At 39.4% G+C, this 26614-nt stretch overlaps 1 protein-coding gene across 1 annotated transcript in view; it reads left to right on the plus strand.

Moving 5' to 3' along the window:
• Positions 1-26614, plus strand: part of LOC126188084 (uncharacterized) — a 103389-nt gene that overhangs the window by 45769 nt on the left and 31006 nt on the right. Inside the window, exons 5-8 of the mRNA XM_049929539.1 lie at positions 6183-6767; positions 14707-14872; positions 15329-15629; positions 18188-18358. Coding sequence (XP_049785496.1) covers positions 6183-6767; positions 14707-14872; positions 15329-15629; positions 18188-18358 — 1223 coding nt within the window. The remainder of the gene's footprint in view (positions 1-6182; positions 6768-14706; positions 14873-15328; positions 15630-18187; positions 18359-26614) is intronic.

Here is a 26614-nt window from a genome sequence, read left to right on the forward strand (position 1 = left end):
GGAAAAGTGCAGTGACCAAGATATGGGTTGTGTTCTAAACATACACTATCACAGGAAACATCAAATGAACTTCATACAAGCAACTCTGATGCTACACTGGCTATGAATGACTGGTCTTGTCTGCTTGACCAATCAGCTTCCACTATGCGAAAGGGAGAGGATTCCAAAAATGGTACACTATAAAGTAATCAATGCATTTTATTAAGTGTCCTGCACACTGCATAGCAAAATTAGTAATTCAAAAATAAAATTTTACTAATTTGGTACATTATTTACAAAACATGTGTGTTTCTGAAGCCCTGTATCTCCTGATCCCATTGAGATCCCATGATAGAATTTGTCTATATGTATTAAGACATTACAAACTATATTTGATAATTTTGGAATTTTTAAAATTGCCACTGTTTGAGAAATTTAAATTTAAAAATTTTTAATTTTTTAAAAATTGCAACGCCTATATTGTGGCATATCATATTAAAGACCCACTCAATGGCTTTAAAATGAGACCACTCCCAGGTTTACATCATCACTGATTGCCAGCCTATAGGCATCTAAAGGTGCCGACCCCCCTGCGGGTCTGGGGTAAGAATAGGCTCGAGGTATTCCTGCCTGTCGTAAGAGGCGACTAAAAGGAGTTTCAACTGTTTCGGCATTCCATGTGATGGTTCCCCTTGGGGTTTGACCTCCTTTTTTCAAAATTCTACAGAAGTATGAGCCTTTTGGGGAAGGACGCCTTACGCGGTGTATCACTGGTCCTCAGTGCACTAAGACCTTGGCACTCAGCACTGTAACGGCGTTGTAACCACACCCATTATTCCTCAAATTGGGCCTAAACGCCTGATAGGTTGCACAAGTTACGCCCATAGTGCGTCCCCATCTGCACCTACGATCATGATGGATTTCCATGGCATCCGAAATTCAGCACGGTAGCCAGCCCGTTGTGGTGGGTTCGTCATGTACCCTCTAGGTTGTAGCCCCCTGACAACACAGGGATCATACTGCCGATACCTGAGCTGCACCCTCCCCACGTCGGCCAAGGAGTAGATGCCCGTCTCCTTGGGGCATCGGGACTCCCGGCAACGGTCATCCTGCCAAGTGGCCCTTGCTGAGGCTGGGTGGCGCCCGTGGGGAGAGCCCCTGGTCGGAGTGGGCGGTATCGGGGCGGACGTTTCGCAGATGAAACGTCAACATGTATCAGGTCGCTCTGCGGCCGAGTCTTTTAAAAAGAAAGGTACTGTCTCTGGTTCTGGTTCTCCTGCCCTTTCCCCCTTGGCCACTCCCTGGGAGGAAGGACAGGCCCGCCGGCTTGGGGCGAAGTACTTCCCCCGCTATTTAGTCTGTTCTCGGACCGATGGGGGGACGTTCGCCTCCTCCAAGCCCATGTTCTTTGTCCAGCACATCGGGGAAATCGAGGCTCTCAGTAAAATGCGTTCGGGGTCCGTTCTTATAAAGACCGCCTCCGCCACACAGTCAGCGGCGCTCCAGGCGTGCGACCGATTAGGGGACATCCCAGTGTCTATTGTCCCGCATCTGACACTGAATAGGACGCAGGGGGTTATTTTTCATCGGGACCTCCTGCAGCAATCTGATGAGGAGCTCAGGGCCAACCTGGAGCGCCGAGGCGTGCATTTCGTCCGGCGAGTTCAGCGCGGCCCCAAAGACCGTCACACCGACACCGGAGCCTTTATCCTCGCCTTCGAGGATTTTGAACGTCTTGCACCATTTTATATTGTCAAACACTTTTCCAGATCTTCAGATCCTATGAATGTACCTGGATTTTTCTTCAGTCTTGCTTCCATTATGAACTGCAATGTCAGAACTGGCTCTCTGGTGTCTTTACCTTTCCCAAGGCCAAACTGTCATCTAACACATCCTCAATTTTCTTTTTCCTTCTTCTGTGTGTTATTCTTGTCAGCAACTTTGATGCACGAGCTGTTAAGCTGATTGTGTGGTATTTTCACACTGGTCTGCTCTTGCAATCTCCAGAACTATGTGGATGATTCTCCGAAAGTCTGATGGTATACTGCCAGTCTCATACGTTCTATTGTTGCCACTTCTTGCAGCGATTTTAGACTTTACGATAGAATGTTATCTATCTCTTCTGCCTTATTCGATTTTAAGTCTTCCAAAGGTGTTTCTAAGACTGGATACCCTATCTCTTCCCTATCAGCTCCTGTTTCTTCTTTTGTCATGTCATCAGACAATTCCTCCTCTCCATAAAGGCCTTAAACATACTACTTCCAGCTTTTTGCTCTCTCCTCCCCATTTAACAGTGGAATTCCCATAGCACTTTTGATGTTACCACTCTTGCTTTTTAATTTCATTGAAAGTTTTCTAACTTTTCTGCATGCTGAGTCAGTCCTTCTGACAATTTTTTAAAATTTTTCATAGTTTTCATGTAGCTATTTCACATTAGCTTCCCTGCACTTCTTATTGGTTTAATTCCAATATTTCTGTATTCTTGCATTTCCATGCACATTTTTTTTACTTTGTTCTTTTGTTGATCAACTGAAATATTTGTTATCCATGGTTTCTTCAGCTGCCTTTCTACTGCCTATGTTATTCTTTCCAACTTCTGTGATAGCCCTTTCTGGATATATCCATTCCTCCTCAGCTGAACTGCCTAGCGAGCTATTCATTATTGCAGTATCTACAACCTCAAGAGAACTTGGTGTCTCTCTTCATTCCTTGGTGCTAGTCTCTTAAATGTCAACCTACTCTAAATCGTTACTAAATTGTGATCTGACTGTATCTGCCCCAGGGTATACCTTAAAATCCAATATGTGATTTTGGAATCTCTGCTTGACCCTGATGTAATCTGACTGGAATCTTCCCATATCTCCAGGCTTTATCAAGCTATACAATATCTCTTGGCTCTTGAACAGAGTATTTGCTATTACTAGCTGAAATTTATTGCAGAACTCAGTCATTCTCCTCTCTCATTTCTAGCACCAAGACTATATTCTCCCATAACCCCTTCTTCTACACCTTCCCCTACATATGCATTCCAATCCCTCATGACTATTAGATTTTCACCTTCCTTTATGTAATGGATTATATGTTCAACCTCCTTATATATTTTCTCTCTCCTTTCGTTGGTTGTTTGATCTTTTTTTCATGGTCACCTCCCTCTTGGCAGTCCCCTCCCAGAGATCTGAATGGGGGACTAGTGCAGAATCTTTTGCCAATGGAGAGATAGTCATGATTACACACTGATGAAGTGGATGAAAATGCTTATGGGCCACTTCTAGTAAGATTGATAATGGTAACAGTGATGGTGGTGATTTTTCCAGACATGTTAAATTTCTGGGCATTGGTGAATATTGCATGACAGGTAAAGTTATGTCTAAAGATACTGTAAATTGCCAGGAAAATAATTCCTGTTCATATATCACATTGTGCCCTGCTCGTCATTGTTGATACCTCCTCCCTTTACTGTAATATCCTGTGCCAATGGTCTTTCCACTATTGAGTACAACATTTCCCAATGCCTGACAGATTCGAAACCTACAACCTCCTTCCTAGTTGCCATGATCAATTATATTGCTGTGAAGGCATCATCTACAAACATAGCTGGGGTACAGCAGTGGGCATCTGTGTGGTACCATCCTATGCCAACCTATTCATGGGCAATCTAGAGGAATCCTTTCCAACAACTTAATTTCCAAACCCCTCACTTAGTTAAGATTCATTGATGAAATCTTCGTGATCTGGATTGAGGGTGAGGGCACCCTATCCACATTCCTTCAGAACCTCAACACCTTCTCACCCATTTTCACTTCCCATGGCCCTCCTCAACCCAGCAAGCCACTTTCCTCGATGTTGACCTCCACCTCAAAGATAGCTACATCAGTATCTCTGACCATATCAAACCTACCAACTGCCACTTTGACAGCTGCCTTCCATTCCATTCCATCTCAAGAATCCCTTTCATACAGCCTTGCCACCCATGGCTGTCATATCTGTAGTGATGAGCAGTCCCTCTTGAAATATACCAAGGGTCTCAATGAGGCCTCCACAGACTGTAATTACCCTCCCAACCTTGCACAGAGATATATATCCTGTGCCTTATCTTTCTAGTCATCACCACCTCCCAAAGTCACACAGAGGAGCATTCCCCTCATGACTTGGTACCAACCAGTACTAGAGCAACTGTATCATGTTCTCCACCAGGGTTTTGACTGTATCTCGTTATGCCCTGACATAAGGAATGTCCTACCCACTAACCTTCCAACCCCTCCCATAGTGGTACTCTGCTATCCACCAACCCTGTGTAATATCCTCATCCATCCCTACACAACCCCTGCTCCCAATCCCTTTCCACATGGCTTATATTCCTTTAATAGACCTAGATGCAAGACCTATCCTATACATCCTCCCACCACCACATACTCCAGTCTGGTCACAAGCATCACCTATCCCATCAGATGCAGGACTACCTGTGAAACCAGTCGTGATGTAAAAGCTAAGTTTCAAGCAGTGTGCTGTGTTCTACATGGGCATGACAACCAATAAATTGTCTGTCCATGCGAATGACCACTGACAAACTGTGGCCAAGAAACAGGTGGACCACCTGTTGCTGAGCACTCTGCCCAACATAAGGTTCTTAATTTTAATGACTGCTTCACAGCCTGTGCCATCTGGATCCTTCCTACCAACACCAGCTTTTCTGAATTTTGCAGGTGGGAACTCTCCCTCCAGTGTATACTGTGTTCCCATAACCCTCCTGGCCTCAGTCTGTCATTTCCTACACCCACCTACCTCCTTACCTGTTCCCACACCAGCACTAAACAACCTTCTGTTCCATCAGCATACTAACAGTCTCTTTACTTCTCTTCTTTCCTGCTGCCCCCACCCCCACCCCCACCCTCTGTCTAACATCCTGACTGCACTTAGCTGCCCTACCCTCTCTCCACCTTGCCATGTGTGCTCCCACAAGGAGCACTTCACTGTCCATCACCCCTATCCTGTTATCCCTCCCCCTTCTCACCCCAGTGCCTTTCTTACCCCCACCACCCATATTGTGTCTCCCAACATGTCCTGCTGCTCATACTCTGCCCTTGGCAACTTGTGGCTGAAAGCTTACTTGCTGGACATTTTTGTTGTGCCTATCTGTGACTCAGCATCTCTGATACATGGTGAGTAGCAGTCTCCTTTTTGTAATACTGTCATTATTTTATCCTGGATTTTCCATTGTTTGGTGATGCCTGATCTGTCATTTATTGTTACTTCCTACCTTCTTCCTCCACTACATTTAAGCCACTATGTAAGATTTATGCTTTCTCCATTACTCCAGCTGTACACTTTTTTCATTCCTCTCTTGTACTGTCTCTTGTCTTTTTGGTGTTTTTGGGATTTTGTTCTGTTGGAAACCTCCCCACCTCCTAATTTTGTTTCTATAGTTTGTTCAATCTTCAATTTTTTACTTATTTATGTTAATTTCTTCTAAATATTTATGTACTTTCATAGGGCAGTTGGGTTTGCTGTTTAATTTTTCAAAATGAGGTAAAATTTTGTCAGTCTGCTAGGGCCTATTCTTTGGAAGGCTCATAGAACATTTGCTGCTTTATTCTATATGATTCTGTACTTCAATGTTTCTACTTTTCTTCGGTTTCCCAATATCTTCCTTGCAAGATGTCTTGTTTTTTGTGAGTAATTGATATTCTTTTATTGCTCATAAAATGAGTGTTTCTGATAGTTAAACTTCCTAGGTGAGTTATTGTCTTGTAACCAAGAATTTTTGCAGTCATAGAGATATTTTGATTATAAATGCCTTTTATTAATTGAAATGTTAAGTTCAGATTTGCACATTTATTTCATGGGTAGCCATTCTAATATTCTATTATTAGATGATGAATGGATTCGCTACCTGTAAAGGAACTTTCGAACATTATCATTCCCTTTATGGCTGTCAACAAATTTTATTTTAGCTGTTGCAGTTTTTGCTAGTTCTAATTATGAAGCATATAAAATAGATGAAAAAATCTCATTCTGAAACCATAAGTGAACTACAAGGTGACAATTCCAATCATTTGAAGCACACACATGAATAACCAGTGAAAATAATGTAATGCTTGAATTTCTCCACACATATTGCTTTCTTGATTGCTGGACTAAGCCTGGAGGAGTCTGACTGCTTCTAACTATGACAATATTTTTAATCATTTCAATTTTTTTTCCAGCCTGTCAGAAAAATGTGAAAAACACCATAAAGAGGAAACCAGTTGAAGTCAGACAGACAACAGCAAGTAGATTGCGCATGGAAAAAGCTAATCCTTTACTTACCATTGGGAAATGTACAGGATTAACTTCAACATTTAAAGTTAAAACTCCTGCCTCATCACTGGTGAGAAGCACAAATATTACAAGGAAACCATTCACAGCAACTACAGCAGCAGCACCAAAACAATTGTTTAAGGTTCCAAGATGCAATGAAAAGAAACATACTGGGCCAGTACAGCAGAAGAGTTCTGTACAGACTGTGAAAAAAACTCCCAATACATTTACACCAGTTAATCGAATAAAAAATGTTAATGCCAATGTAAGCGGTGTCTCAAAGCTTCCCCCGTCAACACAGAAGAATAGACCACAGCTCTCTGCAGGTGCCAGACAGAAAAATGTTCCTACAACAAATCAGCGTGCAGGACTGAGGCGCTCATCATCAGCCACAACATTTCATTCACATGTCGGTTCCATGCAGCTAAAGAGTGTGAGAAGCCCTTCAGTTCCAGACATATCAAGAGTATCTAAAATTGGCCACTCTTCGGGTAAGTCTTGGAAACTATCTTGGTTCCTTAAATTTAAGAGGTATAAAATTACCCAGAACTTGCTGCACTATCTATGTGATAATAAAAAACAGTTATCTACATATTGTTAATCTAAAATTGCTTCTGTTCCATTAGACAAATTTTGGGACATGTGCTACTTAATTGCCTGAATAGTTGTGGAGATTATTAAAAATGAGGTACCCAGCATTTTAGATCTAGATTGTGGGTGTGTTGGTAAATCTTTCTGTGGCTCTAGTTCAACACTAGAGCGAGACCAATTAGCCTGTCTAAGATGATAGCCTATCTTAAAAGAAAAGTTCTTTTTCTTGCAGTTGGTTTGACAGGCAACTCTAATATAAACTTGAATACTCTAGATATGTTATAAAATGGGATTAATAACACAACTGAATGGGCATTATTGTGACAATTCTAAACTTGAGAAGGTTCAGTAGAAACTGCAAGGTACCAGATAAGTTATATATAAAATGTGTGGTCAAGTAGATGATGTATATATTTCTAATGACATTTACACTTTCCACTTTCACTGACGCACATTCAGTACAATCTCATTAATTTCAGTCACATTAATGCTGAGAATGTTGCTGGTTCTTTCACAAAGATCTCATGATAGTGTGATGCTTCATACATTTCTGTTCAGAGCAAGTCGTCCACAACTGAATTAAAATCTTCAAACTCACCTGCTCCTATCTCCCCCTCCCCCCCCCCCCCCCAAATCCTCTCCCTTCCTTAAAACTTTGTGCAATAGTGCAAAATTCAAATTTTTCACTTAAAATTGATTTACAGAGGAAAATATGGGAGGTATTACTTTTTGACTGACACACTTAAAATGTGAAGTTTGTAACCAGTTTCTGTAGTTATCTTCACAGAAAAACAGACTGAAGTACCTGATTACCCCCCACCCCCTCCTGTGACTAGGTCTCACTTCCTGGTCATCAGGACTATTGATATAAACTTCTCCAGAGTACAAAACTATTGTAGAACATAATAGAAGATATCATTTGAGTACCAGTGGAATATGAGCATATTTTTGGTGCATCTTCACCTTGCTTTTTAGGGCCTTATATGCTCTCATTGCAAAATGATATCTAGTTTTAGGTGGTTTAGAACATGGCCTTTCTAATGGAAATGGTTTAAAGGAGTTTGCATAAAACTCCGGTTTGTGAAAGTGTTCTGAAAATACCCATTTTGGGTTTTACAAAAACCAAAAATTTCATCCTCATTTTGTGAATTACTGGGAAGCAATAGAAGAAATTTTGTGCTCTAAGAACTTGTATTGAGTTGTTATGTGCAAAGAGTCAAGTGTGTCCTGCAATTGCTTCCAGATATATAAAAATCTATACTTAACTTTTTTTTTGAAGTGCCTATTTTTTACCAAATTTGCTTCAAATTATCCTCTCTAAAAGTGCACAAGGAATCTTTTTTATTGATTCATTGAAGAGAGCACAAAAGTTGTACAATATGGCAGTCTTGTTTCTTTCCAGAAAATATTGCTGAAGATATTATGTATCACAGTTGTCAAAAATTCGGGGTGCACTGCTGAAAGTTGCGCTATGGGCTCAAGTATTATATTGGCAAAAGTAAAACTTTACCTATGCTCATGGAGGATGTGTTTGAATGTTTACACAGTGTTATCAGAATCCTTTATGGTCATCATTGACATGGAATGGTCCAAAAATAGTGTGATGATACACTGCAGGTATGAAGAAAACAGCTTTTGAAACATGGTGCTGCAGGAGAATGCTGAAGATTAGAAGTCTGGCTCAACCAATAGATGACTCATACAATCATGGAAAGATGCATGGAATGCCATAGGTGTGCCTTACTCTTACAGCTCAACAAATACTGTGGCAGTACAGTGCAGGGTCATTCCGTGGTTACGGATGTAACATTTGTACAATTGACTTTGAAGTACTAACATCAAAATGATGGGCACATAATTTAAAAGTATACAGTGAAGGGCATTACTTTGCACGAACAGATTAGCATGATTCGTACCCGCAATTACCACTGAGTAATGAACACAGCTTCTCAGACTTCCTTGGTCCGCAGTACCCTCCTTCAAGCTTTACCAGTTCAACAACTTGCTCTTTGGAATCTCATTTGTGCCAGTAATTCATCAATGATATTTGGAGCAATCGATTGAGGCCATTTCCTGTTGCAGGAACTACATTGATGACATCTGGGTTACAGGTTCTGCAGTAGAGGAGCATTTATGAAACGTATAGACAGTATTACAATGCCTTGTGGAGAATGGACTTCTTTGCAAGCTAGAAGAGTGCATTTTTCTACCTGAAGGTACATTTTTTGGGATGTGCTTAGCAAAGATGCTTGTCCCTATAGATGAACATAGCAAAACCTGCACAAGCACAAACATCTGAAGGAACTCATCTCTTTTGGGCAAGATGTATTGTGCCATGTTCATTCCTCAGGCTGAGCATGTCTGCCATCCTCTTGATCAGCTTGGGTAAAAGGACATTAGGTTTGTCTGATCTGTTGATTGTTAATAGGCTTCTTGAACCCTGGCCTGTGATGCCTCCCAATATGGCACCGAACAGCCCATTGCTTGCACATCAGATGCATCCAAGGCACAGCTTAATTATTCATAGGTGGGAAAGGGTGCACTGGCTATTGTTTTCAGAATAAAAAAAAGTTTAAAGTCTTTTTGAAACGAGGATCCTCCAAATCACTGACCACAAACTGCTAGTTTCCTTATTTGGCCCTTCATTCCAAGTTACCATATAGGACTGCCCACTGATAGCTGACTCGCTTTCCCAGCTAATCATTTCTGCTGTCCAGGTGGGTTGCCTGGAACTTGACTGTGGGTGCAGTTGCAGTGTGGCGTACTTTTTTTTTTTTCTTTTTTCCTCCTGTGGGCTTGACTTGGCACTGTCCGGGTGGTCCTCATGCTCATCACAAAGGAGCTGTCAAGTTGTCATCCCTCAGTCCTAGTGTACTCCAGTTGCTGCTGAGTCACACTGGGGTATGCATAGTATTCTAACACCATCTGCAACTGAGCTGGATGGTAAGATTGAAAATATCTGCATCAGTTATGAGTTTGTTCATTATAAACATGACCGGTGTTGTGAAAATTATATTCCCATCTTCAGATGTCCAAATTCAGTAGTCAGCTGCAAGATGGTCATGTGCCACAAACACCGGACTGCACTGTAGAACAGGTGAACGTGATGGTATGTACACCTGAAGATGGGAATATAACTTTTCTGAAACCAGTCACGTTTTTTAAACAATCACAGCTAAGCAGATATTTTAAATCTTACACACTGGGAACTGTATGTGGGCTTGTGGTGCCTGTGCACAGAACCAGGTCTGCTGGTTTTACGTGTGGCCAGTCCTAGGACACCCTCTGGACAGGGTGGATGTCAGTTTTGCAGGTCCATTTTTGGGCAGCTTGTAGTGGTTTGCAGTTGATGCTTAGACATTTCTCATACGTAACAAAGTTGTCCTCTACACTGTCGACTGCTGCTGTCCACGCATTGGCAGTCATTTTTGCCATTGAGGGATCCCATAGGACCATGTCGAATAAAGGTCGGCAACTTATGTTTCAGGAGTTTCAAGATTTTTGCATTCGGAGATGGAGCTCTTCATGCAGACATTAAAGACTCAGATGAAGTAGTCAGTGTCTGCCTCTTCCCGCAATGATGTGTTGTCAAGTTACTTGGCTATATATTGGGTGATACTGGATGATGGATGCAGTCAGGCAGAATGTCTGCATGGTTGCCAGCCATGGTGTTTCCCGGATTTGCATCATGAATCAAATTCCCCTCCCCTCCCCTCCCCTCCCCTCCCCTCCCCTCCCCTCCCCTCCTGGACTGCCATTTGGGCCCGACCTTCAAACTGGTAGTGGGGCTGGTTGCTGGACCACAGAGATTGGCAGTTGTTTGTGTTCAGGTGGATTGTCCATCTGCAGCAGGTGACCCATCACACAAATTAGTTGCACCTGTGACCTGTTGGATTATTACTACTGCGGGCTTCCAGTTAGCTGGGTGGCAGGGCTGTTCACTAAGTTATTCCAGGAGCTGGCTCCCATTTGCAGCAGTGTGCTACGCCATTGACGCATCCTTTGTGGTCTGTGTCGCCCTCCCTTTACCTGGGGCCGTGGGCCTCAGTGAAGCTTGTTTCAGTGATTCCCAACATGGAGCCTATGACTTTGATCTGTCCTCATCATCCTCCTCCTCCCTCCTTGATGGTGAATGTGGCCTCACCTCTGCTGCTGCCAGTGGACTGACTATTGTTTTCATCTCAGCAACCTTCTGCTCATACAACAGATCTGGCATGGTCTCCTTTGGCTGTCAGTCAGTCCATTGCCTGGGTCTCAGGTGCTCTGTCCAGTTCTGTGCTGAAGGTCTCACACAGTGAGTTTTCATTTCCTCTTGCCGTATTCTGAACCCCTGCTTATTGTTGAGCCACTGTCAGCATGTACAATACCTTGAGCTGATGGTGTTTAGCAGCATTGTCACACGTGTGCAGTAGTAATGCCACAAAACAGAAAAACAGGAAGTGTTAAAGATGTAACAAAACTGTTAGTTTTCATGGTATGGTCCTGCACTGATATAGTGTCATCTTCATCTGTTTGGGACTTTGTGGTGAAAGAAACATGTGAAATTTGTTTGGCAAAGAATTTAATTTACAACGATTACAGTTTCAATGCAAACAAATCATGCAGTTTGGCACTTTCTTCAGCAAACTTGCAAAGATGTTGCTGCAGTGCAGCTTATAACACATTGATAACTTGGCATACTTTTTTCTGCTGAACAGCATCTCAGGCATTCGTTTTTTGTGGTTTAAAACAATGGAAAAAGTATTGCAGTTTCAGTTTGTTTGCTCACTTTGAAGACTGCTGGAAGGTATAAGGCTGAAATATAAGGACAAGGAATTTAATGGATCGGTCGTATGTCAGCACAATTGTCCTGTGTGAGTAATTTTTGAACACAAGATTTTAAACTTTAACTTTCTTTTTGCTGTCGTCTTGTGCTGTACCTTACTGATTTAAGAGTGACCGAATATAATGCAATTCAGAGATTTGTGACGTGTGAGTTTGGCCAACAAGTGTTATGGAGATGCTTTGTGAACTCAAATGGGAATCCCTGAAGGGAAGAAGACATTCTTTTCACAAAATACTAGTGAAATAATTTAGAGAACTGGCATTTGAAGCTGGCAGGAAAATGATTCTGTTGCCACCAATTTACATTTTGTATGAAGACCATGAAGATGAGAAAAATTAGGGTTTGTACACAGACATATAGACAGCAGGTCTTCCCTGGCTCTGTTTGATTAGTGGTACATGATACCCTTTACCATTCATCATACAGCGGCTTGCAGATTGTGGGTGTAGATGTATGTAGTTGGGCAAAAATACGGGAACACTGTGGGATATGCATATTTGAACATAAATACAGATGCTAGCCAAGCCTGGAGGTTACACTGTAAAATTTGACCATGAACACCACCTGTGCAATGTCCTCAGTACATTTAAAATGGCAGTTGTGGTCAGAACAGTGTTCTGTGTAGTTGTAATGCATTATGTCAGAGTTAAGTGAATTCGAATGTGGGCAAATTGTTGTCGTTTTGTGGGTGCATCTGTAAACAAGCTAGCCAAATTGTTTGGTATTTAAAGAGGCAACATAAGGAAGATGTATATAGCCTGCAGGGAAAATGAAAAAAAAAAAAAATCATTTGCTAAATCATGTGGATGAAAGCATGTTCTGAGTAACAGTGGCAGTGAGTCATTAAAGAGCTTGTGACAAAAAAGACAACAGCTGCAAAAGTCACTGCAGAACTGACTGTCTCGCTCATGAATCCTGCCAACGCCAAACAGAAAGGGAGTGCCGTCAGCAGGGGATTGCGGGGTGGACTGGAATTCCAAAACCACTCAACAGTGATGCAAATGCCTATAACAGGAAAACATGGCGCTGAAGACAGGAAACCTGGGCTATGGTGCAATGGAAGACTGTCATTTAATTGGATAAGTGTTGTATGACGGTTTCCAACTTCTAGCAGAGTTATCATCTCCAGTGAAACAGGGTGGGAGTTCAGTGATTTGAGCTTGCCACTATTTTGCAGGAAGATTGCTTTGAAAGTAATACAGGACCTGTATTGTATCCATTCTGAGGCAACTGGAAGGTGTTTTGAATGCCATAGTTTTCTACATAATATTAGACATGGTAATATTGTGTTTTTTGTTTCCATATTTATCTCCACCCTCTGTAGATGTAGAAGCTTTTAAGTTGCTTAGCGACTTTACATAGGACCAGAATTTTCTTAAATTCTCTGCAAGATCTTTCACAAAAATAGGACTGTAGAAGTGGGCTTTGCACATCGTCCTTTCTGTATAGACATGAATTTCTACTAACTTTTGCCTGTCAACAATTCCATATTCTTTTTTGAACTGTGTGTGCCACAATCTCTGCATTATTGACATTTTTTAAATTTTGTTATTAAATCAGAAAGGTAATTCATAGTCAGCACTCAAGTCTCTTATTTCATTCTTAACTTGAAAGTTGCTAACAGTTTCACAAAGTATCTTGTACATTAGAGGCTGAGATAATTATAGTTTATTTTTGCAAATTATGTTCCTGTACAGTCAAGTTTGATAGTTTCTTTAGTTTTACCTTGACTTCAGCTTTAACAATTTGTATTTAAATAAAACATCCAGATGTCTTTCCTTTCTTCATAGCTCATTTGATATTGTTCCTGGAATGTCATTGTTTTCATTAATAACTCATTATAGTCGGGAGCAAAATCAGAAACAAACATTTAAAGTAGCTTTTGAATGATTTTATGATTTCCTCTTTGGATATTAGATTACTGTGCTGACTGTCATCTTAGCTGAGGAAAGGTCCACCCAACGTAAATGTGTCTCCCTCATACTCCAATTGTGTTTAGTTGTTTCTCTTAAAAACAGAATAGAACATATATGGAATGGAAGGGGATTTATTCACTTGGAAACACATTTACAAGTAATTTGTATCATCACTTCCAGTATGTATACATATAAAATTGTAGTATGCTTAAAGAACACCATACACATTTGTAAATAGTATACAAACTTGAAACTATGGTACCAAATGATTTACATTAATTTCATTTTTACTGTAAATTTCATTGCATAATAATTTTCTGTTGAGTGTATTTCGGCATACTGTGTTTTGTTTATATTCCATTACTTTTAGACAGACATATCACATTAAATGATACTGTATGCCATTACACTCTGTTACTGAGTAAAATTGTAGAATTTACTTGCACATGCACAGAAATCAATAGAAGCATCATCGTTTGAGTAAATCTCCTGTGACTGATGGTGATAAGTCATCTAAGTAATCAGAATACAGTACTTAGTAAACTTCAAAGGAGCAAGGGTCTCTCATACAAATGGCACGTGTAACTGAGGCTTCTAACTCAGAAACTAGGTGCTTTGAGATGTACGTTGACACAATGTTTTCCTTACATGCAGAATTTATTCCTAAATTTTAATGTTTCTATGCCAAGTGTTTGTGTCTTAACTTCCTTCTCAAGATTTCTTATTGTGCAACTTTGGCAGAAAGCATTAATGTCTTATAGTTAACTTCACATTTTACAAACCGCATTTATATCAAGTTTTCCCACTGTAGCATTTGGAAATATATCTTACACACTGTAATGTGTAACAGTTGCATCACTAATTTTTTGGGCTTAAAATGTCTGCTAGTTTAAATATCTGTAGAATTTTGTGGCATATCAGAATAATTCATAAATCATAAGTTTTTAAAAATTAGAAAGCTGCAATTTCAAGTGAATAGATAAGAACTGTAAATATTGTTTTTAATACTATGCATTTATGAAGTATGAAATTTGCTACTAATTGTTTAATGATCTAGTTGGTTGTGCTAAAAATCACATGTTCCTTCATTACTTACAGCATACAAGTCTGCAGGAGGACCTAACGGACAAGAGACTTGTGCTGGGGTTGCAGATACCCCACACCGTTCTTCTTTGAGGAAATCTCGAATGACTTTATTTGGAACATCTCAAGCGAAAACACCTCTGAAAACTGTATCATTCACTCCACAACCAGATGTTTTAAGGTACATGGAATAGTATTATTTTTAATTCAGTACTTTAAGAACAATTACATTATTAGGCTCAAGTAATTGTAACGTGGTGACACTCAACAGAGTAAACTAATATCTCGTAGAAATTAGTTTTTTTATATATGTAGAGGAAAGTATTCCTTGTCCTGTAGCTTTTGAGCTATCACACTTCTTTTAGTACTAATACAAGTAAGTTTCTAATGCTTTGTCATTAAATTTCATCCACACTGTATACACATACACACATCCACATGAGACAGGAAGCATTCACTTCCCCCATATGTTGAAGTAAGCAGAGGTTTCTAATAAATTATAAATGCTATGAAGTGTTGTGCAGCATTTGGAATGTGATATTAATGTTTTTAAATTTTCTTTTTTTATGTCAGTAAGATATTTTTGTGATAATGGTGAATATAATGCAATACAGCTACAGATTTATTTGTTTTGAAGGAGGAATTTGCTCAACTGGTTGGAGAAAAGGGGGAAGTCGTTAAACGCATTCAGCCACCTTCGATGTTTTGGGCTTCACAAGCCAGCCTCTGACAAACCAGATAAAGAAGTTGCACTATCAACTGAAGTTTTGGAAGGAAACAAAGAAGCAGGAACTGCTGACGTAGGTTCTGAAGTATCTCTTGCACACCCTGACCAGGAAATAAGAAAAGTAATAGAGGATAATGAAAATGTTTTTGATAACTGCAATCTGGAAGACCTGAAAAACATTCTCTCAGATCTACATAAACTCATTCTTGCAGTAAGTATTCCAGATGCATTGAATTAATTGATATTTCTTAAACTCAGTAAGTTTTTCCACTGAAATTTTCAAATGTTGACATTTTGACATTGTATGATGTATTAATTTTGGAAATATTATTGCTGTCTGTAGAGGTTTCTCACACAATCGAAGGCATTCAAGCAGTGTGTCAAGCTCTTTAACAATTCATGTAGTGCACCTTGATTGCCAATCTCATTATCTTTGGAGTTACAAGCAAGGGCCCCTTTTTAATTATTTCCAATCCAATTTTTCTACTTGATGCAGTCTCCCCAACTCTTATTTATTTTACACTAATGGGAATATCTGGCATAGTCAGACATCAGAGCCATAGTGGAGAATCTTAATGTCAAATGTAGCCCATATATCTGAAAGGGTAAAACATCAAAAGAATGAATGCTGGGACTTACACACTCCTCCTTGGAAATGAAGTCCCTGTGCCAGCTGTGGCCAGAACTTTGTGAGTTAATTGGCCCAAAATGGCTGACTATTCCCAGCCTTTGGCAGCATGTTGGTGTTTCCACTGAGACATATGTCCTGGAACATTTTGCTATCCACTTTGCAGTGGCATCCTTGACTGCGTTTAACCTTCATTTTTTCCGGACACGTAAAAGGAAGAGGAAATTTTCCTGCTCTTTACTGTACACTGTTGAGAATCATATAACTATTTACCAAGTTGGAACTGTTGTGTCCTTGACTCATCTCCCAACAAGGCCCAAGGCTCCAACTGAAATGATCCAACACTTGAATGCAGATCAGAAAAAATTATCTTCTCAGATTTTCATATCTGGCTCTGAGGTGAATTTCTCTCACAGTGATGGAATAGTATAACTATCATTATTCTTGAGCAAGGAAAAGACCCAACTTCCATTCATAGCTATTGGTCAATCAAACTTCCTTTTACACTGTTTATATTCGTTTTTGTTTTGATGCACTTCAAAATTGCTACTAACTTGTCAATCTGAAAGCATCGTGTAGTAACAGATCAAAAAACAGCAGGATACTGTTCAAATTAGTACAGTGTTATACAGCTGGCTTTAGTGTCCCTCTCAGTTTCGTATCTTTACTGGTAAAATAATCATCAGATCAACATGAATACATTTTTCACTATGTCTCACACCAGATGTAGTATAAAAGTTAATACACATGTTTTTGTCTTAAACAATATTAGAACAGGAGATTTAATTCGTGGTTGTAAAATGAAAGATAATTCAAAACTAGGTTTCTTATTGTTGCATTCTTTTTAGTAGCCTACCTGTTTCGAGATCAGATAAAGATGGGTCCTTGTCCTCACACATATAACAAAAAAGTTTTACTTAGAAAGATGTTTGTTAATGCTTTTGTTAATATAATTAAGTAATAAATTTGTAATGTTCCTCCTCTATTACTAGAATAGTGAAGTAATATCCAAGCCAGTTAAGTATTTTCTGCGAAGGGACAGAATTTGCATTTGATTTCTTCCTTAGAAACAGATCTAAGTGTTCAGTTTTTAAACCTGGGAAAGTTTGAAGCTTAGCCTTGCATAACCATCATTTATTATATGCCGTGCTTCCACCAAGATACCCAGATGCATTGAACAGTACATTTTTGTGACAAAGATACCTGACATCCAGAGTTTGCAGGCAGTGTTATTGCAATGAGCAATGACTCAATTATACTTGGTCTGACTCATCTCCCTGCAGATGCAGTACTTATTAAAAAAGTAGGAAGTACAACAGACCACAGCACTATGTTCTAAAGTAACTGTGATTGGTTAATCAGAAAATTAATATATGTGTAAAAATACAGAGTACAGTATCACTTAGGTGATTTTGTTGGTACATCAACACAAAATGAAGTACCTAGTGCCAAGAATGAATAAGATTTCGTTAAAACGAAAATGACATTACTACTTACCTTCTCTGCTGAATAGAACGCGAAGGGTTGTTGATCATAAAAATAACAACCTTGACAGTATTTGTTTGTCTTCCATTTTATTCTTTCATGATGCAGTGAATAAATTCAAAATTTTTCAGTGATAAATTCCAGCATGCTGAAAAATTCAGATTCAACCTGTGACACTACAATACAACAATTGAGACTGAACTGAGCCAAGTAATCTACTATCTGATATAAACCTACATTCACTTTATATCTCGTGGAACTGCTGTAACCCAAAGCATCATTGTTTTCCCCAATAAATGAATTCTGCAGTTACCACACACTGGCAACAATACCTGCTGACCTTTACTTCTAACTGGTGATGGCACAAACCTTTTAGGGCTTGTTTTGTGAATGATAGACTGATGACATTGTAGTTTAGTTCCTTGAAGAAAAATTGGGATACCTCTACACCCCCCCCCCCCCCCCACACACACACACACACACACACACACACACACACACACGCACACAGAGAGAGAGAGAGAGAGAGAGAGAGAGAGAGAGAGAGAGAGAGAGATTAAGTTGTCTTGACTACACTTAGCTTTGACATTGTTACCAGTATTAATCACATGCATGTTTTACTGCTTACCTTTACATGACGCCTTTTGTACCCTCAGTCATACCCGAGAGATCAGTGTGAAGAATGGCTTCATTTAATACGAAAAAAATTTCCTAACCTGGATGACGAACCATTGTACTGGGAATGCTTGGCTGCACTTGAGGAAGCTCGTGGGGACTACAGCACAGCTATAGATTTTTATAGTCGTGCAATTGTTAGTGGTGCTGAGGTAAGTAATATTATACATATGCATTATACCTTTCCATTCATGGCTGTTGAACAATCAGAAACTTTAATAGCTACTGACAAAATTGTTCTTAGTTTGAGCATCACTTAAGTACCATAAACTAATTTTAAGATGCTTAGTATACTAAGTAATTTTATATATTGTTACACATTTACTGATCTGGCTCTTGGCAACACCACATATAACTGACTTTTTACACCAATTGTGCAAAAAGTCTTAAGTACTACATGTTTTTATGTTTCTAAGGAATTTTAATTTATTATTCTGACTTTAGAAATCATTTAACCAAATACTGAAAGTACAATCCTCTGAGGCATAAGCTACTTTTCTTTCCATACTTTATACAGCGTTAGAACACAGCTTGCTATATCTTGTTACCAGAAAGATAGTTGGCCACCAATTGCGCCTGAGAATGTTCTGTACTGTTTCTGCGGTGGTCTCAATAATTTAAGAAAACTGTATAACAGTGGCCTCTGCAGCATAAAGTGGCCAGACAGTTCATTTCCCATTGCAATAACAAAGGTCTTGTTTGTAACAGATCCTTTAGGCTGACAGTAGGTGTGCCTGAAAGTTTTAAGAGAAACTTGGTTGTATTCCAGGTCAGTCTTGTAAAACAGTGATCGCAGCACTAAATCCCATCTCTTCTTTCAAGGTTAAACATGCAACACAGTCATGACCTATGTTAGACAAAATTCTTTTATATAAATATTTGATCATAATTCACACTCCCCTCTTCTGAACAACTATTGCTAAGACAGGGTGTACATGACCCGGAACAACTGGGAGATCCAGGAAAAACCCGGGAATTTTTTCATCCGGGATAAACCGCAAAAAGCACGGGAATTTTTTAGAATTCCGGGAACTTTTCATTGTTTTTGTTTTCAGTTAATTTTTTGTAATTTTGACTGGTAAGAACTGATACTCTAACAAAGGATATTGCTGTATTCTGCTACTGCAGAATAATGCTGCAGCAATAAAATATGAAAGAGAGAAAAAATGAAAATAAAACTTAAATTTAAAAGGAAATGCACCATATACAGCAACAAAAAACAGTGCTCATACAAGTGTTTGCCAACAGCGAAATGTGTCGAAGGCTTTCGGAAGACAGCAGTGCTATGTAACAACAAATTGACTCCGATGAGCATGACGTCACAACTGTTTGTTATATTTGTTTTAGCAGTTACAAGTGGGATCATGCGCATGTGCAGTTTTAGTAGTACCTTTTCCCGTTTCTGTCTACAGAAATGACTGTTGGCTGTGTAAGCAGTCACAGCAAGCAGCTAGATGCTACCAGGAAAACTTTTACTGGAGCACTCATGCTGCCAGATTCGTGCATGTGCAGCCGGCCCAGATCAAGGAGGGGGGGGGGGGGGGGCAAATTCATATTCTTGAGTGGAAAAAACCTTGTTTCACAAAGCGACTAGCATTCAGTCCCTGATTCAGTCCATCGATTATTCATATGACTTTGAAACGCATCCCTGTCGGTTTTTGAACACATTCGAAGTTGATTTCTGAATGAATCGTAAGTTGATTTGTGAATGCGTGCATAGTGTACATGATGTCTGTCAGGGGAATCTTCATTGCATATAGAAACAAACTTTCCTACAGACAAAAAGGGCTATACGAGCTGAGCTGAGCGGAGTAAGGCCAAACGGATGAATGCCAACTACTGTCTGTCTGTGTGGTTGATTGGGTTTGCAAATGAGTGTTTTTTATCATTACTAGCTGAAATCCATAGATTTGGTCTACAGGAGTGGGAATAAATGAATAACACATAAGAAATATTATGTATTGCCTTCTCGGTGTATCCAAGAAAATCAAATTTTGACAAAAAAATTTTGGCCAGATCTCTATACTAGTAAGGGCCAGTTGTACAGTCCCCGGCTAGCAGCCGCTTCAAGTTCTATCCTGGAAGAAGTGCGGAAAACACTTTGTACGAACATGTAACAATGCCTAACCGGAGAATATTCACAGAATAACTAAACCCCTGATACTCGCGGAGTTAGCAAAGTTAACCTGCGAAGAAGCTTTGACATTGACAGGAATAGTTACAGAATTAGTGATAACATGACTGTTTGTTAGAACGAGGAAGGAGAAGAAACGGGGACATCGCACAAATTATGGAACAATATGACGATTCCAAGTTTGTATAAAAATTTCGTCCTACTACTTCCCGCTTTCATGCTTGAGAAACGAGTGTATTAATGAAGTGTGAAACTGTTTCCTAACGCAAAGTTTTTTGCTTGTAGTAGGCCTAATAGGCATTTGATATTGATACTTCGTGAATTATATTCTGTCATTACAAAAAAGACTGTTTGTGCCAAAACAGTCTCGTTTATTTGGTGTGTATGACAAATGTTGCAGTATTAGAAAGGCCTGTTTTGCTTTATCTAGCAGACAGTGACAAAGTAGATTAATCGAATTGGGAAACCACACCAGTCTTGGGTCCTAGTTTAGTATTAGACGACGAAATTTCGATTTTTTGTGTAGCAAAACGTTTGACAAACTTTGATGAGGTAATAGATTCTTTTGCAGAAAGGAAAGCATGCCATGAAAAGCTGTAGCAAGATTAGAGAGGAAAAAATTCTAGGAGCTAAGGATTGAAGAAATGTCTATTGTCTTGCTTGTCTCATGGGTTTATGCATCCTGTATTTAATTTTGTCACACAAAGCAGCAAGTTGTTAGCTGACAGGGAATAGAGTGGAAATTTTCTGAAGAGCTTCCCGGTTTTTTTTTTTTTTTTTTTTTTTAAGAAAAGAAAAAGAGGGACAGGATGTCAAATCGGCCGACTGTAAGCAGGAGAGGCAGCACAGAACATTTTCATTTCCACTGCTCTGAATATGGTTTAATGGCGCCCATTACAAAATATATGTGTTTCAATTCCACAGAGCGAAATACAGTGACGTGCGATAGAAGAATGCTGTATGAGGAGGCGAGGCACTGCACTTTGACACACTTACGACCAAATAACATGTCTTACATTTCCTCAAACGCGTATGTTTTATGCATCAGACTCTTCAGAAAGATGTGCACTACAAACTGAACATGTTTCTGAAAATTAGATTTTTTAAAATTTTGACGCCGTATCTCAAAACGCTCGAGGGAGTTGCAGGGTATTGCCCCAGTTCGGAAATATCATAGATATGAGGCTGATGTGCAGAGCAATGTGAGCTATAGTGGGGAAGTGGGTAGTCTCCATGTGACCCGTGTTTTCATTTAGTGATTTTGCTGTTTTCTCTTCGTTTACTGCTCTGACATCAAATGAAAACAAAACAGATTTCTGTGGCTGGGAGCTATCAAGTGAATTAAAATACATTCACATAATTACGGAAGGCTAACATACATTATTAGTTTCAGATTTTATTGTATTTCCACTTTTCTGACAACCATGCATTAATTGCCTTGCAGAACAATGAAGTTATTTTTGTTGGTTTGCTAAAGAAGTTTTCTTTTATTAATCTTTTCTGCCGAGGCAGACAATATATTTGAAACAAATTGTTTAATTCCACACACTGTTCGCTGCATTTCAAGTGCACATTTTCAACTTCTAGCACACATGTCATTATGCCATAATAAAGAACCGAACATGAGATAACACAGTACTGGTACTCCAAGAAAATTTATATCCCGAAAACCACATTGAAAAGCTTAATATCAGGTCATGGCCTACTTCACTGGGAATCTGGACATACGAATGTGCACTTTAAATACGCACATTTTAGTATGGGTCACAAAATTCCGATGCTCTGAGTATCCTCTGATGTCTTTTTTCTTTTATGGCATAATATAAGATCTTTTAGTTTCTACGCAAGTGCCTGTCATCTGGCGCTCTCTGGCAACTGGAGAAACAAACCTATTTCTAAGAGGTCGCAGGAAAAGATTCTGAATGGTGATTTGGAAAGCGTTACGATCAAAGTAAATTTCCTGTTACGCAAGTTGAACTATTTGCGAGAATGTAAGAGAGAGTTCTTAAATCGCAGAGTGTTTGACTCTCATTTAAAAATCAACTCTTTGATGACGAGCCATTTAGATGAATTTCTAGCCCAGAAGATCAGACATTTATGTTATTAAAAATTTTACTGGCACATTTGTATAATATATCTGAAATTGTAATACGCGCATAAAAGACCAACATTATATGTGAAAGCTTAGCTTCTCTTGCAGTGTATTAATCTTATGGACCAATATTATATGTGAAAGCTGTTGTTGTTTTCAGTCCTGAGACTGGTTTGATGATGCAGCTCTCCATGCCACTCTATCCTGTGCAAGCTTCTTTATCTACCAGTACGTACTGCAACCTACATCCTTCTGAATCTGCTTAGTGTATTCATCTCTTGGTCTCCCTCTACTACTTTTGCCCTCCACGCTGCCCTCCAGTACTAAATTGGTGATCCCTTGATGCCTCAGAACATGTCCTACTGACTGATCTCTTCATCTAGTCAAGTTGTGCCACAAACTCCTCTTCTCCCCAATTCTATTCAATACCTCCTCATTAGTTATGTGATCTACCCATCTAATCTTCAGCATTATTCTGTAGCACCACATTTCAAAAGCTTCTATTCTGTTCTTGTCCAAACTATTTATCGTCCACGTTTCACTTCCATACATGGCTACACTCCATACAAACACTTTCAGAAACGACTTCCTGACACTTAAATCTATACTCGATGTTAACAAATTTCTCTTCTTCAGAAACGCTTTCCTTGCCATTGCCAGTCTACATTTTATATCTTCTCTACTTCGACCATCATCAGTTATTTTGCTCCCCAAATAGCAAAACTCATTTACTACTTTAAGTGTCTCATTTCCTAATCTAATTCCCTCAGCATCACCCGACTTAATTCGACTACATTCCATTATCCTCGTTTTGCTTTTGTTGATGTTCATCTTATATCCTCCTTTCAAGACACTGTCCATTCCGTTCAACTGCTCTTCCAAGTCCTTTGCTGTCTCTTGACAGAATTACAATGCCATTGGTGAACCTCAAAGTTTTTATTTCTTCTCCATGGATTTTAATACCTACTCTGAATTTTTCTTTTGTTTCCTTTACTGCTTGCTCAATATACAGATTGAACAACATCGGGGAGAGGCTACAACCCTGTCTCACTCCCTTCCCAACCACTGCTTCTCTTTCATGTCCCTTGACTCTTATAACTGCCATCTGGTTTCTGTACAAATTGTAAATAGCCTTTCGCTCCCTGTATTTTACCCCTGCCACCTTTAGAATTTGAAAGAGAGTGTTCCAGTCAACATTGTCAAAAGCTTTCTCTAGGTCTACAAATGCTAGAAACTTAGGTTTGCCTTTCCTTAATCTTTCTTCTAAGATAAGTCCTGTAGTGCTTAGAGCCATTGGAACTATTTGTTCGCGCTACTCAACAGTATCACGTGTCCTAAGCTCTGAATACCTGCTGTCATCGGCTGGTTAGATCAGAACTTTGACCGTCTTACAAAAGCGCATCGCAATCTCGATTTCAATGCTTCGGAATGTAACATGCGGTGTTTGGTGGAATTCAAATTTATACTTTCGTAATACGAAAATATGCAGTGTAAATGTTGCTGCACATCAAAGATCTTTCAAAAACTTGTCCCCCCCCCCCCCCCCCCCCCGTGTTTAGTTTTCTAAAGTGCTGGGAAATGCTATGCCCATGTATAAAACCATAATCATTCAAAGGATTGATAAGTTATACAGTTCAGAGAGAAAATACGCTGTCAGTTAACAGGGAAAAAGTATGTTTTCATCCGGCAGAAAGTGTACTTTTAACCGGGAAATCTGGGAATTTTTTCCCTTGTCTGCGTATACACCCTGTAAGAGAAATACAGCAGGTTGGGTATAGCGCAGACAAACAACTACTGAAACAGTGCCATGCCATTTGATGAAAGAAAGTAATAATCAGAATAATATAAAAAAAGTGCATATGTGTCGGTCAGATATCCAATAGTTAATTTATTAATGTTCATAGTGGAAAAATTTGTTTCAAGCACGTAAATTGTAAAAAAAAAAAATTGTTCATCTTATACAGCTTTTTACTTTAGAGGCACATTAGATTGCTGCTCAGTTCCTTAAAGATTGTTAGTTCCCTTAATGCTGATTTGCGTGGTAGTCCAGTGTCCTCAGCATGCAAATTTTTCACCTTACATTCACCCACACCACCTTAAAGTAGTCAACAACAGTAGTTCTGCACATTTCAAAAGTGTCATATTAAGTGTGATTCAGTTAAGGTGTTGATTATTAAGACAAACCAGTACGAGATATAATTGGCTGTATGCATCAGTTACATGAGATGCTACCCAAAATATCTGAAAATTTCATTGTAATGAATTGGATAACTATTTTTATGTCTTAATGTCCCATCACTTTCAGAATAGTCACCTTGGGCATGTATGCAATGATCCCAGTATTGTTCCCATTTTTGGAAGCAAGTGGATCCCACTTGGATATCTTCAGTCCAGTCAAATTGTTGTCGTCTCAACACGATTTTCACTTTCGGAAAGGGCTAGGTCTGATGAGTAGTGAAGTTTGCCATGTTTTTGTTCAGGAATGCCTCCAGTGAGTGAGGTGTGCGCTAATGCGTTCTCGTGGTGCATGAACCAATCTTCCCTTTGGTGCATGAACCAATCTTCCCTTTTCCCAACTCTGGCCATCCTTCAGTTGTCTCAAAACCTCACAGTAAAACTGCCGTTGACAATTTGACTAAATGAGACTCCTTATGCACTGTTCCTCGAAAGTTGAATAAAATGGTAAACATTGACATCATGTTGCTGCGAACTTGTGGAGCTTCTTTCAGCCTTGGAGAATACGGTGTTTCCCATTGTGATGATTACTGCTTTGCTTCAGGGTCATAACTGTAGGGCCAAGATTCATCACTTGTTATGACTCCAAATAAGAATTTTGGACAGTCTGGAACTCTTTGCTGCAGCTGAGTGCACATCTGAATCTTGAGGTTTTGTTGGTTGATGTTGAGAAGGCTAGGGACAAACTTTGCTGCAACTTGTCTAATGTTCAGTTCATCGGCTAAAATTATTTGACATGTACCATATGACAACCCAAGTCTGTTACAAACACTGAATTGTGGACCTTCAGTTTCATGAATCATGCCCTGCCCTTTCATGATAATTTACATGTTGTGCATGTTGACTGTCGACCAGAATGTTTATCATTCACAGATTCTTGGCCTTCCTTGAAGTGCTTCAACTACTCAAATGTTCTTGCTTGACTCAGTGTACTCGCACCAAATGCCTCTTGTCAGCATGTTCCGGGTTTCAGCGGCAGTTTCTTTTAACTTGATACAGGGGTTGATGCAAATCCATTGTATCCTTTCCGCAGTTCGCTAAAGCAATGAATCGTGTCCTGACACACACAGCAGCTCACAACTGCTTGCACCAAAGACGATGCAATTTACAAGGAGAGGCGTTATCAGTAGGATAGACTTCTTGAAACCAAATATACCATGATTTTGGTTAAGATCCCAGGTATCTCACCCTGCAGTCATTCAGCCTGGTGGCCCCTTGTTTGCAAGAATTGACGAAAAAATTCAAAATGTTGTATGATGCTGAATAACGTTAAAAAAATCGAATTATGTTGTCTGGTTGTGTGGTGTAATAGATAGGATAATAGCTTCACATGTAAGAGGAGGTAGGTTCAAATCCTGTTAGGTGTAGTAAATTTTTCTATTTTTAAATCCTTTTTGAAATGCTTAACCATTATTTTTATTCACTTAATTGGTTTAAATGTATTTTTTTCATATCTATTCCTTTGTCACATTATTTTAATCACTGTACGAGCTTTTTCATTTGTTTAGTTTTTTCTTTATATCATTCTTTTTCTAATGAGAATTTTTGTGAATATGAATTTAATTACGTTTATCTGTTACTCGATTATTTGAAAATTCTGATCTATCAGTTAAACAAGACAAAATAATGCATTTATATTGGCTGTGCAGTGGTGTGAAAAATGTATTTTTTGTTACCAGATGTGCATTTTTTTGCATGGTAATCATCATACAAACATTTATAACATAACCCGTACACCAACGGAAAAAATGGAGTGAGGTGGCGTAGTGGCTGGCACACTGGACACTCATTTGGCAGGACGATGGTTCAAACCTCTGTCCGGCCGTCTTGATTTAGGTTTTCCTTGATGTTCTTAAATAGCTTCAGGTAGATGCTGAGATGGTTCCTGTGAAAGGGCACAGCCAACTTCCTTTCTCATCCTTCCCTAAACTGATGACCTCGCTGTTT

Source organism: Schistocerca cancellata, chromosome 5 (genome assembly GCF_023864275.1).
Source record: "Schistocerca cancellata isolate TAMUIC-IGC-003103 chromosome 5, iqSchCanc2.1, whole genome shotgun sequence".
Lineage (NCBI taxonomy): Eukaryota > Metazoa > Arthropoda > Insecta > Orthoptera > Acrididae > Schistocerca > Schistocerca cancellata.